The sequence below is a fragment of the Ambystoma mexicanum genome, chromosome 1p (genome assembly GCF_040938575.1).
Source record: "Ambystoma mexicanum isolate Mex_15411 chromosome 1p, UKY_AmexF1_1, whole genome shotgun sequence".
In the NCBI taxonomy this organism is placed as follows: domain Eukaryota; kingdom Metazoa; phylum Chordata; class Amphibia; order Caudata; family Ambystomatidae; genus Ambystoma; species Ambystoma mexicanum.
In genome coordinates, this window is record NC_090921.1 from 615,230,651 (window position 1) to 615,254,319 (window position 23,669).

Below are 23,669 nucleotides of genomic sequence, written 5' to 3' on the forward strand. Positions count from 1 at the left end.
AGTTTGTGGAACTTTCCCAACTTCGAAGGCTTGTCCTTCCCTAAACATTCGTCAAACTTTTCACCCTGCCAAATTCTTTTAAAAACCGTGGCAAAGACTTAACCGTTTTCTACCAGAACTGTGCTATCCAATACAAAGACTCTGAACCATTGACTTTGACCCAAGCCTATGAACTGAATTGCTGGTTGTAGTTACTGAAACCCTTTGCCCTGCCTATGAAAGTATTCGTGCTATTAATTCTTATAATATCTGAAGTGCCATTTTGCTCTCACTTCAGGGGAGCTTAACTTGTTCATTTACTTATCGGTTGTGCATTTGTGCTTTTAGTGTCGGATATTGAGCTGCTTTTGCTAGTGTAATGTTTTCAAACTGACTGTGTAAATAAGTGTATATTCTTTTACCAAGAAACCTTGAGTAAGTGTGTATTTGAATCAGTGGATTTGTTGATCCTTTGTGTAACTTGTTTGACTGCTCCCTTTACTCTACTACCACTTTACTGTGTAGTACAGGCTTGTACCAAAGGTGAAATTGTGCTTACACTTGTAGTCTTAATTGTGTGTAGTGTTCCCAAAGGGTACTGTACATGCTTCTGCCTAACAGTTAGTTCATAGAATAGGTTTCTAGCAGTTTTGCCAGATAGGGATTGTTTGATATCTTTGTGTAGTTGGCAGTCTTCCACATCACCTGTAGTACCCTGGAGGAGTGGTTTGATTATAAAGGACCACAGTACTCTTCCCGTTGAGGGCGATTGGTTGAAGAGGTTTCTGTGACAGTCCAGTGGCATACCTTGTGAGTATTGATATATAGAAGTCTGATGGACCAGGGTCCATTGGTGGTACAGCTTTATTGCTAAGTTGCACCAATTTGATGAAACTTCTGAGATTTGTGTGAAGTTTAGCAGGTTATTCTGTGGTTCCAGAGGGCCTGGTGCACTGTCTGGTCTGCTTTGTAGGATCTGATGTATGTTGTTGATTTTATTTTTGAAGTGGTCTGCAAGCTTGTTGCATAGTTGTTTTGAGGGTAATGGTGTGTTGCATCCCAGTGGGTTTCTGATCTTATTTATGATGTTGAATATTTTCTTTTGAGTGTTGGTCGCTGTTGTCATAGTATTTCTTTTTGGCTTTGAGAATTTCCTTTTTTTATGCTTTGATTGGTCTATGATGGTTTATTCTTTTTTGCCTGGTCATATTTTTTCCTCCATTCTAGTTCAGGTTTCTTTTTTCATTGTACTGTGGTGGTGGTGTGAACCATCTTGCCACTGCTTTCATGTGAAGGGATTTTTCAGGGGAAGATGCAGTCTATTGTATTGGCGATCCATTTCTGGATTAGGTCTGCTCTTTCATCCAAGTCAGTTCCTTCCAGGCTTGCGGTTGATTGTAGTTCTTTCAAGTTACTACTTTTGATGGTATTCCAGTTTTCTTGGAAAACGTGGATCGTGGGGAGCTTTTGGGGCAGTTTGGTTGCTTTGGCTGGTAGTTGGATCACAAATGGTATGAGGCAATTGCTCCATAGTATTTGTGGCACAGTAGAGATCAGGTTTTTGTTGGGGGGGTCCTCTTTTTCCTAGTTGTTTACCTGTGTGTATTTGAGGTTGTCGGGTAGGCAGCTGTGTAGAGTGACTTGTAGTTCTCGTCTAACCAGGTTTCTGTGACAAATAAGTGGTCTATTCCACCATCAGAGTAGATCTCTGTAGCATGTTTGGACATTGATTAGAATGCAGTGTATTTTCATGACAGTGCTTGATTTCAGATGTCAACACATGGTGGTCTTGTTGGTTTTCCCTGTTGCTCTCAGGATGTGCAGTGCGCCCAGTAAGGTCTGGAGTAGATCTGCTAGGATTGGGTTGTTCCCGACTTCATCCGGTTCGGTGTCTTGTTGCGGCTGCTGTAGGTGCCCTGGTGTTTTGGTGATTTATGGCACATGGGCGTTTTCCCTTTTGTTCCTTCTGGATGTTTGTAGTCTTTTCCAGTGTGGTCCTGTTACCTTGTCACGGTTGTGACTTGTTCTGGTTGGTGGTAGTGAGTATAGAGAGGTTTCCCTTCTGTTGGAGTTTATTCCATTTACCATATGCATTTTGCTGCAAAAAAGAAAAAAATTCGAACACATTCAGCAAAAGTGTAGGTCGGCAAAGGTCAGCTAGACTGAATACTCCCATAGGCTTCAGAGCACAAGTCTGAACAATTGGCGGTCACAAAAGCATCTCCGGTGGCGGATGAAGTGACAATCATAACCAATGTGGCGGTAGTTTCCCATGTTGTAAAAACTCCAAACAAGTGACAGCCCAAATGCAGACATCACAACCTTGGCGCTGCCCTTGGGTGGCAGTAACGCACAGAATAAATCAACATAACCTTGCAAATGCTGCTCATGGGTTCTGCAGCACGGATTGAAGAATCCGATTGGTACTGGTCAAGAAAAATAAACCGTAACAAGCATTAGAGTAGGGTGAGTAAGTCAACCGCACAGCTTCGCTCTTTCCCCCCGCCTGCCCCCCCTCCCCAACAGGAAGGGGGGGAGCACAAGCAGGTTTATTAGAATCATTAGATTGGATGAGCAGGGAGTCGGGTATGAAGCATGCGAGTTGCACCCTGGTTTCCATTTTTCCACCTCTTTGTAAGAAATGAATTTCAGGACAGAGGGTCAGCACCTGGTCAAAGGGAACAGTAAGCATCAATAACTTCAACCAAGTTGGTGCATTCCTGATTTTTAAAAATGGCCTTCATTCCTATATTGGCAGATGTTGCAGCCACTGAACATATTTTTGGATAGCATATTATCCCACAAGTACTGAAATATCATAAGGCCCAGACAGACCCTTGGTTCCATGGTGTGCTCAAGATATATGACGGAGCCAAGAGTAAGAGTGCCTTTATTCCCATGCTTCCTTGTAGGCCCAAGGACCTCAGTAAGGAGAGTACAACCACTGGCACCTCTGCTCACATCAACATTCCAGGCATGCATCATCACTATGCACCCAAGATTCCAGTAGGAAGAATACTACACCCTACCTACTTGCACCTTGCAGTCTATACTTGGTTGGACCACATCTTGAGGATCTCCGAGTTATTACTCGGAGGTTTGCCCTGTGGGAATACTGGCAGAAAGTCAAACTTCTGGGGCCATTTCTGTACATTTACTGTTCACAATGCAAAACACCACTTAAATTTCTTTTATAACACTTCATACTGTGGTTTTCAAGCACAGGATCAGGATTTGATGCCCTGAGCTATCCTACCTCCCTCACTTGGTATGAACCTACTCATATTATAGCCCTATTACCTATATGCACATTAGATACCTTTCTAATTCTGTGAAATCTTGGCCAGTGGACTACAGTCGAGATGCATGCTGTAAGGAAGGCATGGTTATCAGAAGTACAACAGACAGTGTGTACCATCCAAGGGTGTTTATCGAACAGTATATGGATGAGAAAAACACCTAACCCAAATCCAAGATGGGAGCAAGCTACGACCATCAAAATAAACATAACACTTTCCTAGTGGTGTTGTATCAAAACAAAATGGCCTATAAGAATACTCCTTACTCTAACAAGGGTGTGGGGCAACGATATGTATAACAAAAATGTAGTGCAATCTGAAATGTCCAAAAGGGTTTCGGTAGTTCAGGACTCCTTCCCCACGTTGCATTACGGGACAAGGCGGAACAGCAGCATGACTGAGCACCCCTTGAGTCTATAGGCATCAGGAAGCAGCTTAAGAAAAGGCAGCATCCCTGGAATCAATGTGGTTTGCTTGGCATCACAAAACTTTTCCCAAGCTCTCACCATGTGGGATTCCTCTCTTCCCCAACTTTGCAATACCCCATCATTGGGTCCTCCGTCTGTACACCACTGTCCAGTCACTATCAAAATGCAGGATTCGCTTTCACTTATTTTTTTTTGTTGCATTTTTAAAGCGTTCACACATCCCGGGGGCATTGAGGCGCCGTTACAGGAATATGACTGTTGGTATTGAGGCGCTGTTACAGGAATATGACTTTGTTGGTATTTATACGGCGCTTAATACCCAGAGCTTTCTAAGCACGGACCCAGGGATCGAACCTGTGGTGCTCCATGTTCTCTTACTTTCAAGGCGAGCATGTTTGTGCTGAGCTACCCTCCTGGGTATCCCTCCATCAGGTTCACTGTAGCCTTCTAATCACAGCTCAGTTAACTATGCCAGTTCTACTAGGTTATAACACTCAGGAGCTCTTAATGTCTTTTTAAACTAATATTTGGTTCACTTCCAGATTCACTCAGACCCCCTTTTCCGGGCTCAGACCTTCCTCTGTAGGCAGTTCTGGCTTCTCTCTATCAGGCATGAGTCTTCAAACCACTAGCAGCACACTTGGTACTTTGCAATCTTTCACTTCAAAGTACTTGCCAGTTCAATACAGAGACTTCCAACAGGTGATTGCATTTTGCCAGGTCACTGTTATATTGTAGCAAGTGTGTTTACTTTTAACACACGGCCTCTTTCGCATGGCTGCCGTCCTACGTGCAATCCACAATACTGGATACAGTTCAAATAGTTAATACTGGCCTCCTCTCCTGGGGCCTTCTAGTATCTGCAGTGCTCAGTTTGCATCAAAGGGGTAATAATTCCTTAGGTTAGCTTTATACTTAGTTTTACCTTCTGTCAAAGACTTTCGACTGGACGACGGGGGGGGGGGGGGGGGGGGACTTGTACCCTTGACTTTAGCATCGTAAGACCACTTAGACTACACCTCCTTTCAGTTACACCCTCAAGTGATTCAGATTTCTTTTGTGGCTTCTGTCACATGCATTATTGCTACAATGCGCTTTTGCTCGCGGTTCCGAGCACTTCAAATAATACAGGTCTCTACCCTCACTGCAGCCTAAGGTCCAGTGTGGTAGGTTCCTCCTCCAGGTCTCCCAGGGTCTCTGCAGCACAACTGATCTTCCACTGCTGTTTCAACACCTTCCAGCACCCCCAGCTCGCTCCAAGTGTGCTTCATGCTCTGCCCTATATACTACCTGGGAGAGTCAAGTGAAGTCAGGTGTGAGTAGTTAGGAGGCCCAACTTATCCTGGCCTCATTACTGGGAAAGTGTGCTGTAGGAAGGGGGGTGTATAGTTTCTCTTCTTCATTCTGCCAGTCTCTCTTCCTCGTCTGTGTTTACATGGAAAGGGGGGCCGGGGGCAGTTGGAAAGTCAGTAAATCCGACAGTAGGATGGGGAAGGGGTCTCAAAGGCAAGGGGATACCGTGTTTCCCCATTGGGTGCCCCTAGCCTACACCCTGATGTTATGTACAGTGCTTGGTTTTTCAGAACACAGGATTTCCCCAAAACATGCACCCTTTCTTTGTTTTGTTTATTTCTAGGGTCCTCACCCCCCCCGTGCCTCATCACCCCAACCCAGTTTCCTTTGCAGACTGGTTCTGGTTTAGATTCTGGCTGCAGGGGTCCAATACACAACACTTTGGACAAGCCTTAAGCCCCAATAAGCTTACAACAGTGGTTGCATCTATGGTTATCAAGTCTTACATCTGCAAGCATCCGTTGTATAACAGTTTGGCTTCAGAGTTCGTTAGAAGTCACCACCAACCTTCGGCACGGAGTACTGTGCAACCAATTAATCTGTTGAGCCGAGCAGGCCCTGTATCCATGGCTCGATTTTCATTATCAAACCACACCAGCACACTGTCCTCTGCTATTATGCCTGTTGACTAACTATTTAGGGCAACGCAGTCAATTCAATCCACTCAAGGTCCTAGCAAGCCTGGGCCACAATGGTACTAGAACCTAAATAGTCACACACAAGCAGTGTGCAATTTGATGTGGGAAAGAATGCAATGTCAGTGGCTCTAAACCATTCAACATAACCACCTAGCTTCATAGACATGGACAGTATTCAAATAGGAATGCCGTACCAGTACCAAAAACTGGCTGAAATGATGGTCCAGTTGTCACATATCGCCATTCAGGACCAGCACTAAAACATCAAACGGCAACTAAATACCTTCCCTCACACAACCCCAAATTAGGACTATAGGCTAAAGGACGTTCAGTTGGGCTACATGCAACATTAAAAGAATTCAAACCAACACGGCTGCAAACAAGTAACGAACGAACGCATCTGCGAGTAGCTTGGAACTTGATGACATTTATACTTCAGTGTACAATATAAATCAGTCTAGCTGGGTTTGTTTTGAAAGATCCAATTAGTTGGATAATACTAAAAGATTGAGTGCCCTGCAAACTGGTTTTTCGAAAGGGCATGGGCAACAATACAAATGCCATATATCATGCCGTAAAAAGGCGTTCCCCGTTATTCAGCTAGCATATATCTGCAGCCTTGATAGGGTGGACCACAGAATTCTTATTATAGTTAAGTGAAGAATCCCTCATTGTCTTCATAATAGGTTATTGAAGTTCTATTCAGAATAATTTAAAGATGTGTTTATGCTCTGAGGGAACTCTTAAAAAGATGTGTTTGATAGGGATTTGCACCAGGTATGTGCGCTTACCCTGACCCTTTAACTTCTATATTCCAGATCTTCATACATAAATTTAAGAGTTGGTTGGAATATGCCGAGAAATGTATCCTTCTGGACAGAGCCCTAAATAGGGTGGAGTATCTGTACTGTAAATTTTTCATTAAATTGATTGATTACAATAATTCCATCCATCTTGTATGGTCTGGAGCTCTTATCGCCAACGATTAGACACACACTGAATGTATTGAAGGGAAGCTTTGGCGGGCTGTATTGAGTTTACCTCTGTCTTTACCAATAGAATTGTGTGCCTGAAGTTGGCCTATGCTGTATGTGGTATTCATACGAATATGCAAATTTGAGACTTCTTGGTGAATCCTTGTTTTCCATTCTTGGGGAGGTTTCCCACTCAAAACAAGACCGTCACAATAACTTCATGAGTACCAGTTTTATGGAAGAAGCAAGTATCTCAGAAGATATGCTACTAGGAGCATTTAAAAAAGTAATTGTTGGGTGAAAGGTTTGCTTCTTAAACCATAACAAAAATATATACTTTTGGCTCTCTTGAAACAACTTCAATGGCCGTAAGATGCACACAAAGTAAATTTGAATATGCTTACGAGAAAGGAGTTACATAAAAAACGTGCATTGCAGACTCATCTATGCAACACTCCATTACAAAAAACGGGGCGAAACAGATCAGTACAGTATTTCACATCATTGAGGCAAGACAACAAAAATGGTTAGCCATGAACATTTTATGAAAACTTTTATTGTTACAGAAATGTGTACAGCTTAATCCTTCTTGGCAGCAGCCTTTCTCATTGCAGACAGGACGTTGCTGAGCTCTTCTCTCTTTCGCTTGGCACGAATATGAGTACCAATCTACAAGGAAGGAACAAATGGATGTTTATCAGTTGACTGGTGCAAACCAAAGCATACTAACAAGTAAAACCCACGTGCAGGCAGTTAAGAATAAAGCCGTTTATACCGGAGATCACTAAGCATGTGACCGGGATTTCAACCTGCGTGGTCTTGCTTCCAAGACAAACCTGTTGCTCCCGAGCTATCCTCTCGTAAATAGGTTACACGGTACGATGGTTCCCTAGAATTAATGTTTAAGCTTGCAATTAAGATCGGACTATAACTTGTTAAAAAAAAAAGGTGCATAAAAAGGCACATCATGTTTCTCATTGCCCACCTTCAACTCCCATCCCCCACTATCTGTTAGAAGGGACTAGCCATTTTAAAGTTTGAGGTCCCAAATATGCTGTGCCTAGAGACCCAAGCTACATCACAGATGATGCACAAGGAGACCAAAGCGTGTGTGGGGCTGCAAACTAGCAGTTGGACTACATTCAGTGTTCAAAATAAGTAGCTACTGGTTATAGGTTTGGAGAGAGTGGTTGGCTTGAATTGCATAGCTGACACTTGGGCTATACCCGTACTGTCAAAGAAGTGTACACTATAGGTGCAGCAGGGTTATCAAGCTTCCACGAATGGCATTCCAGAGGTCTTTGAAAGAAGCTGATAAGAGCAACATATTTTCCAAATATCAGATTACATTTTACCCTGAAAAATCACCTGACTCCCCAAAACAGTTGCAAGTTTTTGGTGAGTCAAGTTTGCAAAAATAAAACCTTGTATAAACATGTCACAGTCCCCTCCCTCCGACCCCCAAGCAACCTCTAATCCTCCTCATTTTAACAGTGCCATCACAAAAAAGGCTGGGTGCCAAGTTTTATTAATCACACCCTCAATCCACAAAATGGAGGCCTAGCTAATCTCATTTGATAATTCTCTGCTGTACTTAATGGTCTTCTGCATGTCACTGGAATGGCTGTCCCCTGCCATCTAGTTGGTAGCACAAAAGGTGCAGCAGTCGAGCTCAGGGAACACTTGCCAACAAGGTTGGGTGTCCTCCAAATGCGTAACCCTCAGAAATGGGAATTTATCGAGCTCAGGAAGGGCCTGTGAAAAACACTGAACGCTGAGCCAGTGTTCTGCTAATTACCCTCTATCGGTCTCGACTACCAACTACATGGGCTTGCCTCACCACCTCTCTGGAAAAGAAGGCATTTCTGAAGTCTCAAGATTCCTCTACCTTCATTTAGGCTACAGATGTGCTGGATATATCTTGGGCACTGACATTTACCCAGGCTTTTCACATCCTTCCAAGCCCTTCTCGATGTCCAACTTTATTTAGTCAACTTTGCCCTTTAACACACTGAATTTTGCAAAATAATAATTCTTTCATCTCATTCACTTTTTTTTTTATACACACACACACACACCAAGTCAATTATCACTCACCAATGGCTAGTGGAGGGTGTTCATTTTTAGGCCTAGAATAGGCTACAGCAAATTATTTAAAGTTTTAATTTAGAATTATTGCACAGATCGGTAGTGGAAATGACTGCGTGGGTCAGACAGCTGTAAGGGGGGGGGGGTCAAATGCACCTCAATCATGAGAGCTGCAAAGTCGTTGAGGAGATTGTTTAGTGGAACAGCCCAAATATCCTTTACCCACCTGATAAGATGCAATGATCTTGGCCGTGGGCTGCTTTGCGCTGTGGCTTACTATGGCTTTGCCCCTTTGTGGTGTCCCTCAGTTTTGCCCCCAAATGTTATTGCCAACTTCTCGTGTCGCTTCAGAGTTGTGCCCCACTGAGACCTTTCTGCTATGGTGTGCATTTCTGTGTTACCAAGTTGTGTGCAATCTGGTCTGGTCTTCACTTGCGTTTTTGCTCCTGGGTGGTTTAAAACTAAGTTTCTGTCAGGACTCCTTTTCAATACTCTGGCCTGGTGGACAGATGTATAGGAGGCAAACCTAATATTGCGACAGGCACAACTCTGGGAGCTGTAGCCAATCTAGTTAGTTCAAGGTAGCAAGGCAAGTAGTCTAGGCTAAGTCTCAAGAGGTTGTGAGCTTGTATGGGTCCACAAGGAGCACACAGTATAGCAGTCAAGGAACACACTTGACAAAAGGTATAAAAATACTACCTATGGCCAAACAGTGGAAAATGACTACTGACAAGTAATAGTATCAAAAGTAGGAATAAAAAAATAAAACGACACTGGATGGGGCAGGCACTTCTAGCTCTGTACCCAACACTTCCAGTTTCCTCCACAGACAATGGTCAAATACCTCTAGTGGAGACTGTACGCCAACACCAGGACAAGCTTTGCACAGAGGCGATTGCGTAGTAAAGTCTCTTCTACTGACAGCCTGTAACTAGTGCGACCATAGTTCAGCAAGTCATCTTAAGTTGCATGTAAGCATTGGTTTAAATGGTGACAACAGGGAGAAAACTTACACTCAATACTAGCCACTGGCTAGTGAGAATCGACTCAAACTTGTAAGGAATTGTTTTGTATGTGTAGAGTTGAGGTGCCAAGTGACTTCATACCCTGTTAGTGGCTTGAAACTAGTTTCCTCCCTGGCGAAAATGTGATTAAAATTACATTTCCACCTCTGAGCCAATTACACTGTTGAGATAATTCCTTGCATACCTCACAAATGCTTTAACCACTGGTATGTATGCAGGATGCCTACTATAACTGTTCTCATACCAACATTCTGCCCATCACTCTAAATAAACACTGCTGGTTACCCACCCGCCAGCCAGGCGTTCTCTTCAGGCCTAACGCAGCCGCAAGCGATCTGGATAAATCCTGCCAGAACTGACACATACTATTGACCCCTCAACCACCACACCTACCGCTAAGAAGCAGCTTTTACACAAATACTGCACCAGCTGCACACATCCGGTGCTCATACACACCTTTGACTCTACTGACCTGAACTTCGGTTCAATGGTATATAAGACGCTATATAAATGCAAAGTAACATAACATGCCAAAATGCCAGACATACCTTCTTGCTATATCAGACATGTATGCATTAAATTACCTTCCATGGCCTTGTAGTGGCCCTGCTGCTAAATAAAACATTTAGCATTTAGATCAACGTGTGTGAATTTAATGTTTTGGCCAATAGTTCCATGCAATTAGATAAATGGAAGTGTCCAAACTTCAGGAGCCACGCCACTTAAGTGTGTGTATTGGGGAAAGTATTTTCCCTGACCTCTTATGGCTCTAGGAGTGCCAGACTTTATGCTCACTTGGGTCAATGAAGATAATCATGATATACAATGAAATTTTAACTCTGAGTCGGGGCGGGTGATAAGAAATATCTCTTTCCAGGTGACCCATAGTGCATTATTCAGTGAGCCACCTGCTCAATTTGGCTGCCAGTTAATTGCAAATTCCTGGTTCTGCTATCTGAAGCATATTCATTCACAGGTCTTGCCACTCTTGGAACAAACAAACTTGCTCCCTTTTGTGTCCGTATAGATTGTGTGTACTTATTGTGATAGGAGTCATTGCCGGGTCGGAGTTAACGAAGATGGTGATAAATGAGGTGTAATGTTACACATCTGTTGAGAGAAAAATTACTTAATGTGTAATCATCTCTCTGTGGCATGTATCTGCCTAGAATCATGCCCTAAGAAAAGACTGCCATCTAGTGGTTTGCTCAGAGTATTACTTTGACAGCAACTGGGGCGTTTATGTCACTAGACTACGTGCACAATACGTCATGCATTAACACAGTGGCCTCGTTGATCGTGTGGACAGAAACATGTTGGGAAGGTGATCTAGAAGAGAACAGAGCGTTCCACTGTGACCCCTTCCTACCCCCCCACATGCACGCGAGTGTTAAAAGGCCTGCAGAATCATGGGAAATGTCCAAGCATATATTCAATATATTAAACCTGCAAGCTCTGCAACTTCCCCTTGTACCAAGTGTCATTCAAGCTTGGTGTGCACTACGGTTGCAGTGATTAGTTACATACTTCTGTGCAGCCCCTTCTCTCAGCTTCAGAATTCGCAGAGCCGGTCAGCGCAACATATGCTTTGTGTGCATCACAACAGAAACCCTTGAAGGTATGCTTCTAGCTGAATAGCCAGAGATCTCACGAGTAGTCCAGCAAAGTGCCTGGATTCTATTGTCCTGCACTATCCAGGAGGCGGAAAGAATGGACACCTCGCACAAAAACCAGCGTGACCTTGCCAGAAGAAAGCCATAGAAAGTGAGTAAGGAGTGGGTGCGGCAGATGGCTGGTCTGTGGAGCTACACTGAACAGGTGTACTTCTGTAAATAAGTTCCAAATCAGAAGTGGTTCCTCAGTTTACTCAAGGTCAGTATGTTTAGAAACGAGTTGGAAACTACTAGCCAGAGGTGGTGTTTCACAATGCAAGTAGCATTATTGGAATCCTTTCAACATAATCTAGTGCCAGGAAAGTTCTTACTGTGACCCTTTAAAAACAAAATGCTTCAGAGCCTATGCTGATTTAGTGTAGTGTGACTTGTGTTGTAATGCTACTCTGTAAATTAAACTGAAGGTCAAAAGCAGAGACTCCCAAACCCCCAAACCCTTTGTGCCCGTTTAGTCACCGACCAAAAAACAAATTTGTGCAGAGCAATGAGATTAGTGACACCCTAGAAAGCAGAGCGCCCCCATGGGGATTAAGACTAGTTCTTGTCTTGCAGATAGTGGTGGGGCTTGGTTATCTCTAGCCCAAAGTCTGGGATTCACCCAGTTTACTAGATAAAAAAGATACGTTTGCAGATGTAGGTCACTTTGGGGACAGCGGCAGAGGAGCTCAATACATGCTGGCTGGATCAGAATGCTAGCTCTCCACAGCTTTGTTTTCTGGAGAAGAGACATGAAGCTTCATCATATGCCAGCCCACCCAATAATAGAGGGCTGCCTCCAACACTAGCCCTATCCATACAGTGGATTGCAGCAACGTGAATACCGCCAATGTGTATTCCCTATCCAGACAGTGTTCGGGCCGTGTTAAACATCCCATGCTAAAAACAGACTCGACTCCAAGAGAGAAAGGGGATTTTTTTTTTTTTTTTACATACCCTTTTCTTGATAAATTTCAGAGCACGCTTGTCCTTGGATACTTTGAGCAACTCCATAGCACGCCTTTCATAAGGGGCAAAGCCACACACTTCACGAATCATGTCCCTGACAAACTTGGTGTGCTTCGTCAAGCGCTAGTGGGGGGAAAGCCAACAGTTAAAACAGCACTAAAAAAAGTAACTTTGAGTAATGCACAAACCACCCACCCCATAAGATTACATTTTGTAAGCATGACACTGAGGAAGACAAAGGACACAAGACACCAACGGTTCCAATTAATACACAGTATACAAAATACATAGACTGCAGATTGTGATTCTTTAACGATTTGCATGTTTTCCATGAATCGGACACAACAAAAGATCTGACCAATTGGAGAAATTAGGACTTTAACACTTATGATCGAGTTTTTGCTGCCCAACTTCCAATATGTATAAAAATAAGATGGTGACTGTACTGTTCAGGGAGCAAAAACAGGGAGAAGTTCATATTTGGGTAAGGATGCAATATTTGCACTCACCACTGGCTATTGATATTTGACTCTTGGCAAGTAATAAAAAGTGTGCTGTGAGCATGTATAGAAGGGAGACTGCAAGCAACTAATGGTTGGCTAGTAGCTTGAATTTGTACACCCTGTTTGGGACAGTTATACTTGGCAGACAAAGGGAAGCATTAACCACAAGAAACAGGGCATAGTGGAGAGATTTTAGGGTTGAGATGCAGTCCCTGGGCTTCAGGCTAAATCTCACAGCCCTATTCTGAATTTGCTCTAGGGGCAGAGAGAGGAAGAGGGTAGATTAAGGAAGAGGCTGTTGCAGTAGTCCAGCACAGAGTACCAGAGCTCTAGAGACATTGAGTTTCTAGGGAAAAGTGAGGAATGGGAGGGTACCTCGAGGAGTTGCAATAAGCATTGTGCAGTGCAAGGACTGAAGGAACACCAGGATACGAGAGTACAAAAGGAAGAAGTACTTTTAATATATTTTAGGTATGAGGCTAGTAGGTAAGGGAGAGTACAGGTTATAAGCATTCTCTCTGCATGACTCCCATAACTTGTATGACCAACTGTCAGTCATGGTACCACAGCATTGCAAATTTCAACCCAGGTAGCAGGTGCAAACACCATATTACACATTTACGTGTTTAAACATGGACAGCAAAGAACTGAGCTTTAACATTAAGATTTTATTTAATGAAAATTACCAGATAAAATGCATTTGTCACAAAAACTCTTACAAAACATTTACAGAGCAGTGGACCAGTGTCTAACAATGGGTCAGATTATGTGGTTATAAGACCAGATGATGCAAGGGAGGTAGAAACATGAACCAGGACAAGGACAGTAGAGCATGATATAGGATCGGGCTAGCAGAGGAAGTGCTATGTTTTATGAAGTGGTGAGGGATAGGTGCTGCAGGCTGGTCATAGGGGGGGGGGGTAAGGGGGGAGAGGAGGGGGAGAGAAGAGGGGGTTCTTCATAAAGGAGGAAAGCTAGGGGTTTTGATTCAAATAGAGTGGGAGTAGGGCAGAGGGAGAGCAAGGGGCTTTTTTTCCCTCCACAGTTTCCTGTTCACTATTTAATCCATTTCATATAGGGCTTGGATTTTTAAGAGGCTATAGTCTAAATGCATATCCCTAAATGTGATGACAGCGGCAGAGACGGCACAGGGAATTCAAAATCATGCTGGCTGGATCAGAATACTAGCTCTCCACAGCTTTGTGTTCGGAGAAGAGACATGAAGTTTCATCATATGCCAGCCAGCCCAATAATGAAGGAACGCCTCCAATGCCAACCTTTCCCGTCCCAGGATGATGGGGTGGTGGAATACCTTCAATGTGCGTCTCTGCTGTCTAGGACACGTTAAAACATCTACGGCTAAAAATGGACTCACTACTCACATAATAGTTAAGGTAAGCCTCCAATAGATGAGAATCGGCAGCAAGTACAAACAAAAAAAACTATGCCAATTCAAACAATCCACAAAATGTAGGAGGAGGAAGATGTGGTGGCGTAGAAAGGAGAGCTAGGAGTTTGGATTTAAATAGGAGTGGTACTAGCGCAGAGAAGAGAATTCCAGAGTAAGGGAGCAAGGGGAGGAAGAACAGAAAGAGGGGAGTGCAAGGGGCATTATTTTCTCCCTATAGTCTCCTGTTCACCAATTACGCTGTTTTCATATAGGTAGGCGATGGGCAGTAGAAAAGGCTGATCACTGCGCTTGATGGAAAATACCCTGCTGCTGGTGATTGGGTACCCATGAGAAAGTGCCCTTCTTTCTCTACGCATAATGTTTGCAAGAGACAAAAGTTGGGGCCTATTCACCAGAGTGCTGGGTTTTGGATGAAATTGGTTTGTAGAGATTGATAAAAGTGGAAACAGTCCAATTTGATAGTGCTTTTTTACAAGCATCGAAAGATCGCTGTGACCGAATTAGGAACACAAGCCCCGGCCTATGTGCTCTCAAGTGTTACATTAGACGTCACTCACACAACACCCTCCTTAGCCATTGCTCTGCACGCCAACTCTCCCTGGCTGTGAGTGTCACAGCCATCACGTTATTACGCTGCACGGCCTCTTACCATGCTCCAACCATTACTCGTATTGCAAAGAGCACCCGCTTCTAAGCTCCCAAACACTATTTCGAATTAACTGAACCACAACTCCCCGCCGTCACGACATAAATCGCTATGCATGCCCCCAACAGTACTGCCACCTCACACCAGGACTCTGTCTCAACAAGCATTTGCTGCATCACAAACACTGCCCCACTAACTGGTAAATTTCAGCACTTCACAGTATTACCTATGTGCCCACATTTTGTGCCCACAATAACACTTCACCACAACAATATGCATGAACTGAAAACTAAGACCCCCCCATGCATTAACTCATCTAAACAAGTGTTCGAACATCTTCATCCAGACAGGCTACTCAGCCCAAAGTGGCTTACTAGGGATGTAACAGTATAACGGTATACCGTTAAAGAAACTTAATTGAACAATAATAACCGTCACATTGTTTATACCGGTATACCGTTAAGTGTGCTTTTCAATCTGATTTGGAAAGGCTGCAGTAAGCAAGGGCTGCGCGGTCTTGGACTGTTGGATGTGCAGTCTGCCAAGTATTTTCAGTTGGAGCAGTTCTTAATGCCATTCCATAAACCACATGTGCCTGACATAAAATTAATGTTAGCAATAGGAAGAATAAATACAGTGCCAAGAAGGAAAAGGGTTTACATATTTATAATGGATAATGTTTGCTAAATATGACAATGGGGGATTTCCCTGGTTCCATCATTGAATTTACATATAATAAGTGACTGTGAAATTCACTCATCTCTGTGGGTACTCCCTGCTGCCATACCAAAGGGGTAACATGCCCGTGATTACTGAACATTTTTTTGGTCCGCAAGTAAACTAAAGGCTGTAACATAAAAAAAAAAGTGTGTGTGCGTGTTTGTGTGTATGCTCACAAGCGGATACTACCATCAGCCTCCACTGATCTGTGGCATGCAGTTTATCAAGATGGCAACATGTTCATCTTCACCAGTAGCCAGTGGGGGAGCTAAAAGCCAGTTTGCTTTGCCAGTCGCAGCAAACCCCCCCCACACGTGTGTTTGGTGGAAGCAAGGGGTGGCATTTCAGTGGAAATTATGTTGAAAAGCCCAATTCTGGCCCTGGGTGCCTGGTTTTGTTTGTGATGATAAATCTGACCATGTATGACCTTAACAAATATTTTCTAAAAGGTTAGTTAACTCCACCTGCTATACCGCGATAACCATGATATACCGTCATTTGGCAAGAAGGTTATCATACCGCCATAAAACTAATACTGTGACATGCCTATGGCTTACCAGACCTTATCAGGGTCTACACTGACCAGGGACACTCACCCATATTGGATCTTGTGCTTCTCACAAGGCGCACGGTTTCACACCAGACCTGGATGCACCCCGACCAAGCAACACCTGCATCTATTACCTACACGTTAAGACCAGATCCTGACCACAATTCGTGAACATTCACCCAAGGCAACTACCATGCTAACAGTCAACCTCTCATTCCCCGCACCCACCCCATACCTGGTGCATTCGTTCTTTTCAAAATCATTATGCCTGCTGATATTCATGTATGTATATCAAACTCATTTGGGATTACAATCATGCCAAATATATACTATGTTCACCAATCACGATGCATCGTCCACACACTTATTATAACTCATTTTAACTATGCCATGGTCACTCATCCCCAAACGATGCATCATTATATTGTGCAATTATCTGGGAATCACTACTCTGTTGTGCACACATCCACACAATGATACTATGTCACTATTTAACATCATAGCCTTGAGAAAGACCCTGGTGGGTCGAAACGCACGTTGGCTGACAAATTGTAAATAAACAAATCACTATAAAATTGGACTGTATCCACTTATTTTCATCAATCTCTACAAACCAATTCCACCCATAACAACTCTCAGATGAATAGGGCCCAACCTCTTACGGTTTTCATAAGGCTGGGATTTTTTACATTTTTTTTTACCAGAAGGCTATAGCCCAAAACGTAATTGGGGCCAAATAGACTCAATTGTGCCAACTATTCTGTTTAATCAGGCAGCGTGTACAGAGACTGAAAATTGCTTTAATACCCAGAAGCAAGACATGTGGCATAATTTGCACTTGTCTCAGAAGTTGCATTGATGCTGCTTCAAGTCGAAACAAAGATTGCACAAGACAAAAATAATGTACATTAACCAACGTAAGTGGATAACATTTCCAATATTTGCCAGCACTAGAAATCAACACAACAGCAAAGTGATTCTGTTCCACTCACCCCTCTCCTGCGGCACTGCCTGGGCTTGTAAACATTCTTGGTAACCTGGTGGCCTTTGTTGAGGCCAACGGCCATGGGATATCTGATCGCCATTTCTATAAAATAAGAAAACAAAGGACATCAATGAAGGTAGTTTAGCCTCATTACAAGTTTGGTGGTGCAGGAAAAAGAAAAAAAGGGTGTAAATTCCATTACCGCCAAATTATAGTTTGGCAGAGTTAACGCCGGTGGAATTATCGAGGAAGAGTGGTGGTTTTACTGTCAGCCTGTTGCTGGAGGTAAATTCTTCAGCTATCCCCAGTTAATCGTACGGATGCCAAAAAATTGGGAATTACCAACACTTGCAATCCCATGCAACTCCACGGGACCAAGTGGCGGTAACAGCATTCGAGTTTGGCAACATTTCGGCAGATTTACCACCGGAACACCGACAAAGTCTTAATGAGGTCCAGTGTAATGGCATGTGAACATGCTTAAAGATTTTTTTTAAAGATAAAACCAAAGGATGCTACGCCAATGGTGGTTCCCGTTTGGAGCATCTTAATAAGCTGACGTTATATGATAAGTCATCTATAATGCGCATGTACATAGGTGTTTCTAGGCACGACAAGGTAGGGTACGGCGGGAAGACAAGACAAACTATCTTACTAGGTAGGCCTCGTGTCATTCAGATCGTGCACGTGCTGTAGCGAAATGAGCAGGGGGCGAGTGCAAGGAAGAGGGAAAGTGAGCCAGGGCAGTGCAGTTCTGGGTTTTAAGTGTAAGGAGGCAGGGGACAGTAGAGATTACAGTTACAGCCCATAGCACGCGATAGGACTGGAGGCAGCGCAGGGGGATACTTGTCAGAGCCTGGTACCCAGTTAAAAGTGTCCAAGCAACGAGTCTGTGCAGCAGGCAGATAGGGAGAGATGTCAGCAGTGGGGTTGGGAGAACGCAGAGGAGAAACTGAAAGTCTTGAGCTACTTCCATAATTTCAGGTGGTCTGGCTCAAGTTTGAGATGGGCAGGGAGGCACCTATAGAGGAAAGTGACATGTCCCCTACTCTGCCTGGAGAAGCATCTGACCTCAGAAAGTTGGAGGCAGCAGAGTGAAGGGCTAGAGTGTTGGATGTAGTCTGGGCTCCGGCTCCAGAAAACCTTGTAAACAATGCAAAGGGTCTTGCTTTAACCTTGCAGCCACCAGGGCTGGAGAGATACCGTCCCTGGACTCGAGGCCAAGGATTGGATTAGTTGCAGAGGGAAGAGTAGAGGAAGGCAGGTTGAGAAAGAGGCTGTTACAGTAGTCCAACCTAGAGAGAACCAGGGTTATGGAGACAATGAGCTTCTGGAGGAAGTGAGAAAAGACAGAGTATCTTTAAGGAGGTGCAGCTGGTAATTGGCCTTCTTGGAAAGGTCTGATGCAAGGAGGAGTTGAAGAGGGACCCAAGGTGTTTTTCCTCACAGGAAGGCAGAGGAAGAGGGCCCATGCTATTGTGATTTGTACCACACACCGACATTTTCATGGTCTCCAGGCACTCTGAAAAGTACTTGTGGGGAGGCGATTAGTGGAATATAGAGGGAGAGCTTTGATGTGTTATTGGAAGTTTCCATTCGAAAAAAAAAACAGTCATGTGTGCTAGGGTTGTTCGTGCGTTGGGTTAGGTGGTGTTCAGCGTACTAGTGTGTATGAGCTTTAGTTTTCTGCAGTTTGTGGTTTTATTTTTCTGCTACGGTAGAGGTATGGGTGTACTTAGTTGCGTTTGAGGGCAACTAAGCGGGATATTGAAAAAACAGTGATGGGCATCATTTGTGCCCCTCTGTTGGTTAAGTTGGTCTGGTAGGGATAATATTCTTGTAGGGTGGTTTGCACTAATTGGTCCATTGGATGTCCAGGTTTTGGTTATTTTGGGCGTTATGTTAGCCGTACCTCTTCAACAGTGTTTCCCGTTTAGCTCTGTGAGTGAAACGGGCATGTCTTTAGCAGTTCTCTGAATTTTAGATAATCTTAAGTTTTGCCGACATGGAGAAGCTGATTAACCAAATGTACGCATAGCGTTTTGGTTAGAGGTAAATGTCGGGCCATTTTTTTGGACTCTTTCCCCTGGGACTAATGGGAAAACTAGTTGGAGCGTTTTGCTGTTAAATTGCTGCTGTTCGTGATAAAGCATAAGGGTTGCCTCCATACATTTAAGAGAAGACTTACCCATATTAACAAATCTGGAAACATTGTAGACAAAGACAACCATGGGTTTGTAAGTTTTTTATGCCCAGGATAGGATTATGATAGTACATTGGCATTTTTTTGTTTTATGTATATTGTCAACATAGCAATAACAGCAGTGGGTATCATGTAGTATTACAAAGTGTTCTTATACAACATTAAGTTTTACCAACACAAGCCGTCTTTCAGGGCTCGGAATTGAGCTTAGTCAAGCAGGAGCTAAAAGCAGCTGCTAGGTATCCAGCATTAACCAGTGACGAGGAACTACCACTGGTAACAAGGAGCTAGTACATAATGTTCCACAAATCTAGATGGAAACATTGTACCCATTATGTATGACCCCTTTTTCTTAAAATGCTTTATACACGTGTCTCAGAATTGTTCCCGATGCGTTTATTCACTCAGTTGGCCTAGGAGTAGCTCTTGATCATTGTGTTAGGCTAATCAGACTCTTCTAGTGTACAAGCAGGAGGTAACTAGATCCCAGTTCACTTCAATTTAGAACCAGCTCTTAATGTCCCACGAGCATGGAAAGGGAGTCAGATTTGGTAGGATCTAGCAACCAGTGGCCACATAAGGTGCATTGTGAAATAAAAAAGGACTTGCAATCTTGTTTCTGAAAGCGTCCAAATGAGAACGCCAATGCCAATGGTCTTCGTTATGGTTATATCTCAGGCCTGTGCTCAAAATATGGTAGTCTGACCTGGAAAATGAGGCAAGATTGGCAAGACTACCCAATATGAGTCAGTGCTTGTGAGATTGCATGTCATGCCAATGTGCTCTGGGGAGGTCTTGGACGTCCCAAGTCCATAATTGTGCCTCACCCCAATGAGGCCTGACAAGGCCGAAACATGTGTCTGGGGTTGCCGACGGTACTCTTGTTCAGAGATTTCTCTAGCATGTCAGTACTGGTTGCCCTTGTGGGTGGTACAGACTGACATGCAAATGGTTATTTCTCCTCTTACAGCAAGCTAAAACATGGTTGTAGACCCTCCTGAGGAAGAAATTCCATAGAACAGGGTATTTGAGCCACGTTGGTTCTCAGTAGGAGAGGCTCTGTAATCGTGCACGAGACCAACAAAATTGGGTCCAGCCTTCCATGCCATTTTATGCATTCTACATGGGACCCAATGCTCTTCTACAGTTTCTAATAGTTATTATGGGAAGATAGCTTAGCGAGTGTACCATTAGTGGTTGAAAGCCATTCCCAGACCATTAACACATAGGAATGCATGGCACCAGGTAGCTGCCACTAACAAGGCTTTTCTAGGCTACAAACAGCAGATAATCAACTGCCATAATGCTAACCGTATACACTACCGAACAATGGCTCCCGCCTATGCTATCCCCCCGCTCTCACTAGAATCACCGTCACTGACTGCACTATTACCTGTCCAATTATCACCTTGACCTTTTCAAAAGCACTCTGCAAAGAGTTCATTGTTCAATACAAAATACATATTTTAAAAAAAGTGTATAAACTTTACAAACACAAAACAGGTGCTGCTGCAATAGGGACAGGGTCATGTTTCTTCATTTTAAGCAGTTGCAGCTTTAAGAACAGAGAATAAGCGATCCCGTGGTAGTTGTAACTTTGTACCATAAGTGTACGCCGACGTGTTTGCCAATCTGCGTAATCATTTGTTCTCCTCCATACTCAAGCGTTCGTAAACGTCAATGAGATCCCGCTCGCAAGCAATTACCCATTTCAAAATAGTTGGCAGAGCAGTGCTCTTACGACCAGCATCTCATGTATGGGATCCTCTATCCGCTCTATCACGAGACGATGGGAAAGGACTGCCTCAAGACAGATTAATCAAAGGAGCGTGTGGAGGTAAACAGACAACCCCGCCAGCCACAATTTCACATATCTCTCCCCACATTTCAGGAACAGACCTGGCTCAGCAAGGGTGCTTCAGGTGTATACATATTCGCCTTAATTGTCATGCCAGGTGGTACCGAAGCAACGAAGAATATGTCATGTCATATCATCTCCCTAGCTGTTGCGATCCCGCACGTCCACCCCCACCCCTAACGTCTGGGCGAAACCGCCGCTTTCCCCAGCCCTGCCCCAAAGACAACGTCGATGACAACGGATTGTACATCACAAATATTAGCGACCCTAAGCAGCTAACATTCATACCTGTTATCCGTGATGGCGGACACACCGGAAGGAAAGAAAAGAACCGGACGTTCAAACTTCTAGGGCTAAGAAATCGACGACGGATTGCACACGCCCACTTCCAAGAGTTCATTAAGTGACATGGCGGCCATCTCTGAATGGTTGCATTGTAGTAATCCCCAATACAATCTGAAAGAAGTGTAATCGATTTAAGCCGTTTTTATATGGTTTCGATGTTGAAACATTAATGAGTCTTTCACTCTCGGTCTTTCAAGCACCTAACTTGTATACTTTCTATAATGTTATTAATTACTGTTTTAAGCATATCTATGTCAAATGTTAAAAGTATTGCATTGTTTCGATTCTTCCTTCTAGAGTTTTTATCATTTTTGCAACACTGGATGAACTTCGGTCCTTCAGAGGATGGCCCTTCCACACTTGCCCAATAGTCTTTTGACCAAAAATATGTAGGATCTTTCAAGTTTCAAAATGATTAATTAGCATAACGATGACATCACAGGAATGGCATCAATGAACAAAATGACATGCCATTTTGTCTGTTCAAAAAGTTGTATGATATTTTCAACAGAGATATCAGTAGACGTTACATATTGAATGGCCAGCCCTCAAAGAGGGAGACAGAATCCCTAGTCTAAAAGGATGACTTTAGAGATCATCCTGGAGTCATCTGATGATCATCGAACTACATTAGAAGTCATTCCCACATCATCAGAAGTCATCAAGCTGTTAAAGTCATCAGCAAATGTCTCAGAATGGTGGGTGATGATTTGGGGATGAGCTTAGGATGACCTGCTGATGATGCCAGCATCATCCCTATTTTAGGAAACTCTTTGTCCCTGATGACTTTAGGATGACTTGCCGATTACTTCAAGAGCATCACCATGATGATTTGGTGATGATTCTGGGATGACCTGCCGATTACTTCAGGAGCATCAACAGGTTGCCCCAGATGATTCTGGGATGACCTGCTGATTACTTGAAGAGCAAAAACATGTTTGTCGATGATGAAATGGGGATGATTCTGGGATGACCTACTGATTACTTCAAGAGCATCGCCATGAAACATGTTTGTTCTTGATGATTTGGGGATGGCTTACTGATTACTTCAGAGCATCACAGAGCTTGTAGGTTGATTTGCAGACTAATACTGATTGTCATTCAGCTTTTGTTTAGTTGCACTTGTTCTGAATGATTTTCAAATGCTTTGCTAAGCACATCTTTTTGACTATGCTGGCGAAAATGGAAGCCACAGGCCTAAACATAGCATGCACCCCCTATGTGAGAATCCTTTGCCATCCCAGTCAAAAGCTGGCACCCAGCACCCTCAAAATCCCCAATGTGGCAAGGGTAAAGCTTGAGACTATGTTCAGCAAAGAATTGAAGCCATTGCCTTAACATAGCATGCACCCCCTGGGTGAGAATCCTTTGCCACCACAGTCAAAAGAAAGCACCCAGCACCCTCAAAAGCCCCAACATGGCAGGGGTAAAGCTGGAGACCATGTTGGGCAAAAATGGAAGCCACAGGCCTAAACATAGCAGGCACCCCCTGTGTGAGAATCCTTTGCCATCACAGTCAAAAGCTGGCACCTATCACCCTCAAAATCCTCAATGTGGCAAGGGTAAAGCTTGAGACTATGGTCGGCAAAAATGGAAGCCACAGGCCTTAACATAGCATGTACCCACAGGGAGAGAATCCTTTGCCATCACAGCCAAAAGCAGGCACCCAGCACCCTCAAAATCCCTAATGTGGCAAGGGTAAAGCTTGAGACTATGTTGGGTGAAAATGGAAACCACAGGCCTTAACATAGCATGCACCTCCTGGGTGAGAATCCTTTGCCCTCACAGTCAAAAGCAAGCAGCCAGCACCCTCAAAATCCCCAGCGTGGCAGGGGTAAAGCTGGAGACCATGTTGGGCAAAAATGGAAGCCACAGGCCTAAACATAGCATGCCCCACCGGGTAAGAAAGTATCATACCTCTCAACTCACACGCTTTTGGCGAGAGTCGCCTGCCCGGAAAGCATCTCTCTCACCCGCTAAGCTCCAAACCCTTCCATGTAAATTAATGGCCTTTCATCCGCCAAAAGCAAAATCAGGTGTTTTCAC

The 23,669-nt window shown here is 43.8% G+C and overlaps 1 protein-coding gene across 2 annotated transcripts; it reads right to left on the reverse strand.

Annotated features, from left to right (window-relative positions):
* Positions 1-7,195: 7,195 nt before the first annotated feature.
* On the reverse strand, positions 7,196-21,690 carry RPL36 (ribosomal protein L36). Of its 2 annotated transcripts, none has more exons than XM_069649598.1 (4): positions 21,567-21,690; positions 17,225-17,319; positions 12,391-12,525; positions 7,196-7,340 (listed from the first exon to the last, which is right to left on the reverse strand). In XM_069649598.1, exons 1-4 carry the CDS (start codon positions 21,676-21,678, stop codon positions 7,251-7,253), a joined length of 432 nt encoding a protein of 143 aa, XP_069505699.1. In that variant the 5' UTR covers positions 21,679-21,690; the 3' UTR covers positions 7,196-7,250. The 2 variants fall into 2 exon arrangements, with proteins under 2 accessions (XP_069505699.1, XP_069505700.1); XM_069649599.1 differs by lacking the exon at positions 21,567-21,690 and adding an exon at positions 21,320-21,537.
* Positions 21,691-23,669: the final 1,979 nt, after the last annotated feature.